An 11,924-nucleotide genomic window follows, 5' to 3' on the forward strand; every position below is an offset into this window, starting at 1 on the left:
TGTAGCTGAGGTTCAACTAACGGTGGTACCCTTCTCTCCAGCACCCTGAAGTTGACTTTTCCTGTATTTTTAACACACCCAAAGGGGGGGCCACCACCCCAGTCTGACAATCCAGAGCTACTGTTCCCAAAGTCTATGCAATGTTGAAGAGACGTGTCAACCAAGACAGTCCCTCAACATTCAGAGCCTCGAGGAATTCAGGGCGAACCTCATTCACCCTCGGAGCTTTGCCACTGAGGAGTATTGACCGCAGGTACCACAGCCATGGGGATGGACCTGTCTGCGTTCGTGTCCTCACACTCTGCTTATGGACGGTACGTGAGTGGGACTGAGAAGTATCTAAGATGTTATTCTGTCAAATGCACTTTAAAAATGATCATGGTCCAAAAGAGTGAGCTTATTCCTTTGGAAGGAGTCCAGCCATCACCACACAGACGGGGGCCTTCAGTCATGAGGGATGCCCCCTGCAACATCTCCACATAGCCGGCTGCCGTTTGACGCCCCTGCACAACATGAGGCTCCATTGTACCACTGGAGGATCACGATGGCGCCCCCTCCACTGTGCTGTGTGGAAAACATCTCAGGTGAGATCTCCTTGTCACGCCAGTGACGTTGGCGACATTGGGCGACATGTCCAAACGAGACGAGAGTGTTTTTTATTCTTAAAAGCTTTCTTTGGCAGATGACGTCCGATGGTTATTGGACTGCACTCGGCACCAGTAACTACCTTCATTTGTGCCGAGGTTGGTCTTGACGCACAGCCAATGGGATGCTCCGGCTCAGGGCCCGTGACATTTTTCTGGTGTCTACCGCATGACGTTTTTTGTTCTATGAGCCTCAGAATGATTGAAGAAGTTTGGAATGACTGCCTTAGTGCGTCCAGCCTCAGCTGGCGCAACAATCCCAAACCATCAAGAGATCACGACAGTGTGCCCACCTGACACGAAACCACATTCAACGCACATTTTCACCTAGATTTTGTCTTTTAAAGGCTGTGCTCTTAAACGTTTGATCAGCTGATGGACAGCCTATTTCACTTTAATGCTTCTTTGCAAGAAATTGCTAACTCTGAACCTCCTTAAGATCCAAGAGTGCAAAATGTACATTATGGACATTTTTCGACTGGTGTTAAAATTTAGATGAGAAGTGTGTTATTGTCAATGAAGGACAGATTCATGTTTGAGCCACAAGAGGGCAGCGAAACATTTCTTGCAGTTCCCAGACTGCCTGCTGCTGCTAATGACACTGTGCCTATTATGAGCTGTTTATTGTGTGAACCAATGAATGTCGTAACAAGAGTATACCGGACACCGATGAGATGCTCCACTTATTATATCTTGGAATGTGTGACGTCAGTATAGTTTCATGGGGTTCTGCAGGCAAGCTTTTGCATCAAATTAATGTTGTTTTTTTTAATTCAAACAATTTATTGATAAGATATTACAGACAGGCAATGGCAGTGATGTCGTCCGCCCCATTGCTAAATTTGGCACTTTAATATTCTATCGGCCCCGCAGGGGTATCATAATGTGGAGGTTTCAAGCTCGCGCACACGCACACACACACACACACACACACACACACACACACACACACACACACACACGCACACACACACACACACACACACAGCTTGTAGCATTTGAATGCTCTGACCCCCAGAGTGAGGTCCTTGAATGCGACATGTCTGTTTGTCATCCAGAAAATTGAACTCTTATCATGTATTCCCATAACGAAGACCGACGTGAGTCGGTCATTTCACACCCGACACCTGACCTGAGCAACTTCATGGTGCTCGCCGTCTATTGTGGTTCCGGCGTCACACGAGGAGGCCTTGAAATCGGTTTAGTGCGGACGACGTGGCGGCGTGTAAATGGCAGCAGGCTCCTGCATCAGACGGAGACAACAAGACGCCAAGCTTTATCCAAGATGAACAAGGAGGAACGTTGGAACGATGAACCTGTGACTTACAGCAGCTGGAGATGGACGCACTCCCTCACAAGGTCCAGCAGAGGGTGCTGCGCTGAAAAAGAGCTCGTTACATTCCTGGCAACAGAATGCTCACATAAACTTGCGTTATGTTATCGTCTCATTTATGCACTCTTTTTTTGAGCGTGTGTCTTTCTTACCTGTAGCGTGTCTTCCTGCCGCTCTCCCTATCCTTTCTCTGCTGTGTGGGGCAGTGGAGTCCCCATACGGTGTCCCATGCATTCACACTTCTTGAGCATAGTCGTTGTGTGATACATGAAGCCAAATGGCAAACCGCTGCCTTATGCAAAAATATAACTCTACTCGTGGTTAGCAAGCAGCTAAATTTGCTGCGCGTTAGCTAACGAGCCAGTTGGCTTAACACTTAGCTAAAGTAACGATAGCACAGTGAAACGTTAACGTTGGAGCGTTCAAGAAGTTACAGTAGTAAGGGATACACCTTGAGTCAACGTGTACGTGTTTTTGTAATCAGCGACAACAATTTTTGACATCGACAAACCTAACATATGTGTTTTCGTAATCATCTACGACAGTTTAGTTACCGTACATATTTTCGTAATCATCTACAACAGTTTAGTTAACGTACGTGTTTTCGTAATCATCTATGACAGTTTAGTTGATGTACGTGTTTTCGTAATCATCAACGGTTTAGTTGACGTACGTGTTTTCGTAATAATCTACGACAGTTTAGATAATGTACGTTTTCGTAATCATCTACGACAGTTTAGTTGACGTACGTGTTTTCGTAATCATCTACAACAGTTTAGTTAACGTACGTGTTTTCGTAATCATCTATGACAGTTTAGTTGATGTACGTGTTTTCGTAATCATCTACGACAGTTTAGTTGACGAACGTGTTTTCGTAATCATCTACGACTGTTTAGTTAATGTACGTGTTTTCGTAATCATCTACGACAGTTTAGTTAACGCACGTGTTTTCGTAATCGCTAAAGACTATTTAGTCAATGTATTTTTGTAATTATCTACGACAATTTTGTCTTTAACGAACCTCACGTACACGTTTTTGTAGTCACTATTTAGTTAACTACATGCTTTTGTAATCATCTATGACATTTTAGTCTTTAACAACTTACCATACTGTACATGTTTTCGGGTTCACCTCCAAACATTTAGTCTTTAATAAAGTAAATGTACGTGTTTTGGTAATCATCTACAACAGTTGAACTCAACTTCCCTTCTGGACTAGCTGTTGAGGTGTGGCGAGGTGTCACTACGCCACTAACGTAGTTCTTGGGCGTAACAATGTTAGTGAGAGCAATAACAACAATGTCGCTGTGGCTTGGTTAATATGCAGGTCACATTATGGAAAACGGGAGCGTTGTTGGCGCTTTTTGGAGGTTTTTTCAGAAGGCTTTCTCGGCGGAATAGGTGTGTCCCATTACCTGCATCGTCAGCTGCCCCCTTTTAACAGTTTTTTCTCTTTAGAACGCACAGTGTGTTTATGTCAACAGAAGGATAGTGGATCCATCCATCCATCTTCTATGTCGCTTATCCCCACTAGGGTAGCGGGCATGCTGGAGCCTATCCCAGCTGACTTGGGGCGACAGGTGGGGTACACCCTGGACTGGTGTCCAGCCAATGGCAGGGCACATATAGACAAACACTCACATTCATACCTATGGACCATTTAGAGTCTCCAATCAAGCTAACATGCATGTTTTTGGAATGTGGGAGGAAACCCACACACGCACGCACGGAAGACGCAAACTCCAAGGATTGTGGAATCCTGTAGTTAATCCTGTACTTCCTGTTTTTCTTTTGTCTAGTTTGTGCCTTATCATTCATTTCTACACACTTGGGGGAGTTTTTCACAGTGGGTAATCCACATACGGTCTACTCTCCTCCTCCATCCGTGCTCTGTGATCTTCTTTACGGATCATCCGCCCCTCCTCCTCCTCACTGTCCGTCTTTATCGTCACCACAACGCAATGACTCGGTAATGGGGGTTGGGGGTGTCCACGGTGGGAGACGTGCGTCAGGTGGTCCTCGAAGAACTTATAAAAGCTGCTCCGCGACTCGCTGCGATCAGGCGCGCCTTTGACTCGCAGACATGGAGCGCACTTTCCGCCAGCAGCTCTGCTTCCTGCTCTTGAGTCTGTGTGTCCTCAAGGGAGACTGCAGATACATCGAGGTAGGTCCTGGAACATCATCACTCTCGTCCGCCTCTTGTTGATCTTCTCTCCTGTGTGCAGGACAACGACATCCTGAAAGATGAATTGTACTCCTTTTTCAACTCGGAGCTGCGCAGGGAAACCCCACAGGAGTCAATCATGTACCGCCGACCACTGCGTAAGTCCCCTGCCACGCTCTTGACTCCTGTCAGTAGCCTGAACAAAGCCTTCCTCTTGTCATTCCCACCTACAATCCTCAATGAAACACTGGAGACAATACAGAGTGTTGAAATGAAACAATCGATATGTTTTTATAGTTGATTGAAACAAAGTGCAGGTTTTTTTCTAATGTGTTTTTAGCATTGCAAAGCACAAACTGCAAACCTCAGTCAACGACTGTATCCTTCCTAAAAAAGCATGTAGCGCCATCGTTTGAGAAATGAAATCAGAAGATGTCAGTGATTTGGGGAGAAGCAAACGTCACAAAAGCCACATTTTTTGGAAACATCAAAGACTATTTAGTCTTCAGTGAACATACATGTTTTTGTAATCACCTACGACTATTTAGCCTTTAACGAACCCAACGTACTGTACGTGTTTTTGTACTCATTTTCGATAATTTAGTTTTTAACAAACCGATCGTACTTGATGTGTTTTATAAGCATTTCCAGCAATTTAGTGTTGAACAAACCTAACACACGCGTTTTGGTAATCATCGAGAGCAGGGGTGCTCACACTTTTAAGATGACCAAGTCCCAAAGATCTACCTCCTACTCTAAATATAGAAAGTAGATATAGTTACTATATTTATTTCATAAAATATGAGTATGTATTTATGTAGGTTAGACATGTATATCAGGAGTGCACGCACTTTCATCGACCTACCGATAGCTCGCCATCGACGTAATGGCCGCCCCTGGTCTAAGGCAATTTAGCCTTTGACGAACCAAACAATGGCACTAAAAAAGCAGTCTTTTCAAAAATAAGTCTTTTTTTCTGATCACTTCAAAATGGTAAACATCAAAGACAATGTAGTCACGTGTCGTTCAGCCAACCCAATGTTGGGATTTTTGTACAGATCAAAGGTCACTGCCAGTACTCAGTGGACGACGTCTGGCGTATGAAGACATTTCACGCCATTGCTGAATCCACTTACACACGTGCACCGCCTCCGTCACGGCTCTGACGCCAGCTCTGAAGGCGTAAAATTGCTGCTTGGTCGGCTTTGCCCCCCCACCTATTCTGTGTCGGTGCTGAGCAAATTTTTCTAAGCAGTGCAAAAGAGCGGGACTGAGTGTTGCCGTGCGTGCCAGGTTGTTTGGACATGGTGGCCGTGGAGGGTCGCTTCACCTTCACAGCGGAGCATCCTCAGCTCAGCTGCGCCGCTTTCTTCATGGCCGAGCCCGACGAGGTCGTCAGCGTGGAGTACGACAGCGTGGACATCGACTGCAAGGGTGGAGACTTCATCACGGTGAGGCCTTCGCCGCCGCCACCACAACGAAGGGCCCTGATATTGTCTTGACGGCTTCTTCTTCTCCTGCGCGAAGGTGTTTGACGGCTGGGTGATGAAGGGGGAGAAGTTCCCCAGCTCCCAGGACCACCCGCTGGCCCCGCACGAGCGCTACGTGGACTACTGTGACTCGGCCTCCCTCAGGAGAAGCGTGCGCTCCTCACAGAACGTGGCCATGATCTTCTTCCGTGTGCACAACGCCGGCAGCGGCTTCAGCCTGACCATCAGGAAGCTGGCCAACCCCTTCCGTGAGCGCTTGTAGTTCTTCTTCTAGAAGACTGCCTTTCTGAAATCCATCACTGCACTTAGCTGGAGTGTAAAACGCACTTCCAGCATAAGAAGCAAACGAGGCTCCTCGTGGCTGCGAGGACCGTGGATGCTCGCCAGAGCTTTTCTCACCTTTGAGCATCTTGCAGAAAAAGATCAAAATGATGGAAATGATAGGCTGGTGGAAAGTAATAACACGCCTACCCGAAACGGACGCACATTTTAGTCTTCACCCGGTTCAAGTTATTTGAAAAATGGTGCTGTTATTATGCACCCTTTAAATGTTTATTACAGGGGTCGGGAACATTTTTGGCCATGAAAGCCGTACGGTATATTTTTAAATGTCTTTCTGTGAGAGCCGTATACTATTTTTAACACCGAATACAACTAAATGCGTGCATTTTTAAGCAAGACCAACAATTTTAGAATATAATAAGTAACGGTACACTGTATCTTTCTTTTGTTGCGTTCTTCTTCATCACGAGGCCTGGCTCTGCAGAATTAGCTAGCTGACTATTTGGTTAAAGGAGGGCACTTTAATTCTTGACCTCTCACTGACCCGGGCAGGCTACCACTTTGTCCAATAATAATCAAGTTTTGGTGTCTGACCCGGCAAATATGGCAAGGAGAGCTGGCATCGGCTGTGGCCGCCCGTATTGCGGTAGGAAACGGGGGGATGGATTTAAACGCATAAGAAAGTTTTAGATTTTGAGTGTTAGTGTTAACACCGATTTCTGCAATGTTTTACTTTCAAATATCAGCAGAAAAAAAAACAATCAAATAAATAAATGTCATTGTGTTAAGAAATGTCTGAGGGCCAGAGCTAGTCATCAAAAGAGCCACGTCCGGCTCCCGACCCATAGTTTCCCCACCCTGGTTTATAACATCATGATGTCCACATGTTCCGTTCTATCTGAAATGAAAGAAACAATCCACACGTCACAGTATAAGAATGGGCCCCTGGCCCCTGGCCCCTGGCCGCTGGACACGCTGGACTAACACGCTGGTGGCCCCCTGCCTCCCTCGCAGCCTGCAATGTCATCTCGCAGTCGCCAGAGGGCAGCCACACGATGGTGATCCCCCAGCAGCACAGGAACTGCAGCTTCTCCATCATCTACCCCGTGGAGATCGACATCTCTGAATTCACGCTGGGGCTCCGCAGCAACTTCCCGAAGGTGACCGAGTTTCCTCTCGGGTATAAAAAATGAATACATTTTGGTGTCTGCTTCGTCCCCCACATTGGGTCAGGAGACGTAAATATTAGCTTGGTCTGGCTGAAACTCCACTTTGGAGAATTCTAAATTTAACCACAAGTTTTGAACAAAAATAGACCTCTCAAGTTGCAGATAACCTTTGTGTGAAACCTTAAACCAAATGGCGAAATGTTGCCTAATGTGACAGCATACCTCTGTTAGCGGTTAGCAAGCAGCTAACTTGAACAAACCTCACGTCCCGTATGTGTTTTTCTAATCATCTGCGACTATTTAGCCTTTAACAAAGCATTTCTGACAATTTAGTGTTTAACGAACCTAACGTAAACGTACTGTACGGGTTTTTGTTATCATTTCCGACAATTTAGTCTTTTAAAATGTACGACAATTTAGTGTTTTAAAAACCCAACTTACGTGTTTTTTGTGTTTTCATAATCATCTTTAACAATTTAGTCAACAATCTATGACAATTTGGTGTTTAAAAAACCCAACATACGTATTTTTGGTGTTTTTGTAATCACCCGCGACAACCAAGTCTTTAACAAACCTAACATACATGTTTTCGGAATGATTTATGACAATTAAGTCATTAGCAAATCTAACGTATGTGGTTTCGGAATCATCTATGACAGTTTAGTCTTTAAAAAACTCAACGTACGTGTTATTGGTGTTTTTGTCATCATCTGCGACAATTTAGCGTTTAACAAACCCAACGTACGTGTTTTCAAAATCATCCAAGACAATTTAGTCTTTAAAAAAAACAACGTACGTGTTTTCGTAACCATCCAAGACAATTTAGTCTTTAAAAAAAACAACGTACATGTTTTCGTAACCATCCAAGACAATTTAGTCTTTAAAAAAAACAACGTACGTGTTTTCGTAACCATCCAAGACAATTTAGTCTTTAAAAAAAACAACGTACGTGTTTTCGTAACCATCCAAGACAATTTAGCCTTGAAAAATACCTAACGTACGTGTCATTGGGGTTTTGCTAATCATCTACCACAATGAAATCTTGAACAAAGCTAACGTACCGAATGTGTTTTCAAAATCATGTACGACAACTTAGCCCTTGACAAACCAAAATCCAAAACACAAACAAAACCAAGTTTTCTGTGAACTGCAACCAAAAACAGTTTTGGACAAAAACACTGTCACACGTGCCCTACGAGACCTCAGCTCAGCGTTCACCTGCGCATGTTTTGCTTATTTACGGTTACCAGCGTTTTCCCACTGATTGCAAAAGAAGTTATCAATGTTAAGATAAACTGTGTCATTTTCAGGTTTGTCAGTGGTTTACTTCTTCTCGTACTCTTACAAACTTCAAAAACATTTTAAAAAGCGGTCCAGTTAATTGCGATATTAAGATGATGCGAGTCCTTTTTCCATTTCTGTTTTGATATGGGAGGGTGTTTGTAAATCAGTGGCGTTGTGTTGCACCTAAGAGGTGGTAGTCCAGCCAAACGTCTCCCAGTCCGGTCGTCTTCCAGGTCGATGTAGGCTCGCACGTGGGACACAGTGGCACTCTCAGGCAAGTGTCTAAAATGTCGTCTTCCACAGAGATCCATGGCGGGATGTGCGTCCGAAACGGGGGATTTTGTGCAACTCCTGGGAGGAAGCGGTCTGGACACCTCCAAGCTGCTGCCCATCACGGACCTCTGCGCCGCCTCTGCTGGTCCCAGTAAGTACTGCAATGCTGTTCTTACCATGTCCATTGAAGTAAAAAAAAAAAAAAAAGTCGAGTGTTGGTGTTTGCGCAGCCCACGTGAAGGTCGGCTGCGACAACACGGTGGTGCGGATGGTGTCCAGCGGCAGGTTCGTCAACAGGGTGTCCTTCAGCTACCGCCTGCTGGACAGCCAGGAAGTGCAGCGGCTCAAAGTCAACAATGTGGAGGATTTTTGCTTCAACAACTAGAACACGGGGCTTGATTGACGACCTTGTGTGTTCTCTTTGCGGCCACACAACCCAAAGACCAACATGACATCCATGGAGATGTGCTCCAAAGGCTGTGTTTTATGTTTATTGTGTGTGTGTGTGTGTGTGTGTGTGTGTGTGAGTGTATTTATTGTCTGAGTGATGCGCCGGTCTTTCATTCAATAAAAAAAAACACATTTCCATTATGCATTGCAATTTGTATACACTACTTCTTTTGTAATAAAATAAAAGTGCATGATAAAGCCTCGCCCCCCATTTGGGATTCTTCTTGTGTCTGTCACACAAAAAGTTCAACCAGCAAAGGGCACACAGCCAAAGTGTCATCCCTGCACTTCATCAATCAACAAAGCAGAAGACCCGACTCAAACCACAACAGACTCTAACCAAGGCAAATTTTCCCATAGAAACTCATGTAAATCCAGTGAATCCATTCCAGACACCCAAAAGATGTTTTTTTCCCGGATGGGAACGCTGGCTCGGGTGGATGCGTTTGAGTTGGGCAAGTTGGTTTTCATTTATTAATTGACAATTAATATATGAATAATTCATTTATACCTCACGGTGGTCTAGTGGTTAGCATGTTGGCCAACACAGGAACAGTCTGGAGATTGGAAGACCTGGGTTGGATTCTCCCTTGGGCATTTCTGTGTGGAGTTTGCATGTTCTCCCCGTGTGTGGGGGGGTTTTCTGGGTACTCCGGTTTCCTCCCACATTCCAAAAACATGCATGTTAGCTTCATTGGAGACTCTAAATGGTCCATAGGTATGAATGTGAGTGTTTGTCTATATGTGCCCTGCCATTGGCTGGACACCAGTCCAGGGTGTACCCCGTCTCTCGCCCGAAGTCAGCTGGGATAGGCTCCAGCATGCCCCCACGTACCTAAAGAGGAGAAGCGGCATAGAAAATGGATGGATAATTTATTTATGTATTATCTTTTTTTTAAAATGAGAAATCTTAGAAATTAAATAAAATCGCGTTTTAATCTTGTGAGAATTTGCGACCCAAGATCTGGTGACATCCCTACTTGCCACAAATCAAGTAGGATCAGTACTGAAATATTGATACTTCTGCTCTACAATCAATTCTCAAATGAAAATATCGATACTTTTGGTACATTTGAGGCAATGAAAGAATTAATAGTCCACTTTCTGTCAACAAAGCACAAAAACACCCACGTGACAAAGATCAAAGGTTGAGGAAGTCCTAAAACATCATAAAGGAACATCTGGAGGACATAAAGCATCAAGGAATCAGAAATCAGAAATCAGTCACGTGACTGTCAGTTGCAAACTACTGTACCCCCTTTTTGTATTTTAGTCCACCAAATATCTTATGATACTGTTAAAACTATAATCTATATTTATTGCTTTTAGAAGACCTCACTTGTTATGTAGTTTGATACAAAAAAAACCCATTACATCCTTAGCTAGCACCTTTCTACGACAGCTGTTATGTTAAAATCCATGCAATATCATGATTACCTGCTAGCGGTCCATCCGCCAGCCTTGTTTCTCTGAGAGCTAAGTAGGACCGCCCATGGAGGACACCCCCCCCAACCCGCCGATACTATCATTGTTGAAAACACGAGAGGTATCAGCTTGACCCCTTGGGGGGATAAAACAGACGTCATACATGAAAGCAAATAAAGGCGATCAACCACAGAGCCAGGAAGCCATAAAACATCAGAGTCAGGAAGTCATAAAAGATAGGAAGCCATCAAAAAGCATAAAAGAAAAAACGGATCTTCTATGTTTTGTTAAAACAACCAGATAAAGCTGCAAATGATGTGACGACAGACTACAGTGCAGCCTGCAGACTGTTTGAACATATGACAGACATGTGTCATAAAACACATCAGTTATCCTGTGTGTGTGTGTGTGTGTGTGTGTGTGTGTGTGTGTGTGTGTGATAAAGTGGTACTTACAAAAACTATTAATTGTTTTTTATTATTGACATTTTTCTTAAGTATTGAACCTTTTATGATTGTTCTATTTTTTGAGAGGCAATGAAAGCATACAGCACATCCATCCATCCATTTTCTATGCCACTTCTCTTCTTTAGAGTCGTGGGGGCATGCTGGAGCCTATCCCAGCTGACTTGGGGCGACAGGCGGGGTACACCTTTTGTAGGGTTTCATACAAAAGAATGCATGCATGTTGTGTAACGAGCAGCCCCTTGAATGCAACGTTCTCACTGGAATAAAAAGAAGAAATGAAGAAAGAGGTAAAAGGGAGGTCAAAATGAACAGTACACGTAAGTACTAATTAACTGTGATTAAAAAGGACACGTTGAAAAGAATAAATGGATAATAGATCATATGAAACATCATATCTGGACATAAAGCTGTGCACAGCTAGACAATGAATAACAATCATAACAACCTCCAACCAATCTCTGTGGGGGCAGTGAAAGACATGACGGTAACACTTTCACCACATTTTGGACAATAAAAGTACATAACAACGAATCTGGTCTTCTAAAAACAATAAATATTGAAGGTCATTTTTAAAGTAATTACGAAATTAGACTGACACGGAATACATGGAATCAGTTCAGAGACACTCCTGCTCACACACGCTGAGATGCGGAGGAGGCGGCGTGGGGGATACTCGTCCCGAAGAAAAGGGTGGTGAAAGGAAGTACACTAAGTCCCCAACTTACGAACATCTGACATGCGAACTTTCAGAGATACGAACACAAGCTGACTGGTCTATTTTTTCATGTATTTTGCCTTTTAGTACTGTAAGTCCATATTTATACTGTACATGCTTGACCAGCAGAGGGCACTGTGACACTGCTAATGGGACCAACAGGTACAGGAAGACGAGGAAGAGGAGAGAGGAAGGCTAAGAGTTGTATGATACAACCCGACAGAGTGT

General features: G+C 44.1%; 1 protein-coding gene across 3 annotated transcripts; it reads left to right on the forward strand.

Annotated features, from left to right (window-relative positions):
- The first annotated feature begins 4,044 nt into the window (after nucleotides 1-4,044).
- Nucleotides 4,045-9,294, forward strand: crhbp (corticotropin releasing hormone binding protein). 3 transcript variants are annotated; one of them, XM_054757181.1, is made up of 7 exons: nucleotides 4,045-4,141; nucleotides 4,203-4,299; nucleotides 5,435-5,592; nucleotides 5,669-5,879; nucleotides 6,928-7,073; nucleotides 8,670-8,790; nucleotides 8,848-9,294. In XM_054757181.1, exons 1-7 carry the CDS (start codon nucleotides 4,061-4,063, stop codon nucleotides 9,036-9,038), a joined length of 1,005 nt encoding a protein of 334 aa, XP_054613156.1. In that variant the 5' UTR covers nucleotides 4,045-4,060; the 3' UTR covers nucleotides 9,039-9,294. The 3 variants fall into 3 exon arrangements, with proteins under 3 accessions (XP_054613156.1, XP_054613157.1, XP_054613155.1); XM_054757182.1 differs by having other exon boundaries at nucleotides 8,870-9,294; XM_054757180.1 differs by having other exon boundaries at nucleotides 8,670-9,294.
- The last annotated feature ends 2,630 nt before the right edge of the window (nucleotides 9,295-11,924 follow it).

The sequence above is a fragment of the Dunckerocampus dactyliophorus genome, chromosome 17 (assembly GCF_027744805.1).
Source record: "Dunckerocampus dactyliophorus isolate RoL2022-P2 chromosome 17, RoL_Ddac_1.1, whole genome shotgun sequence".
Lineage (NCBI taxonomy): Eukaryota > Metazoa > Chordata > Actinopteri > Syngnathiformes > Syngnathidae > Dunckerocampus > Dunckerocampus dactyliophorus.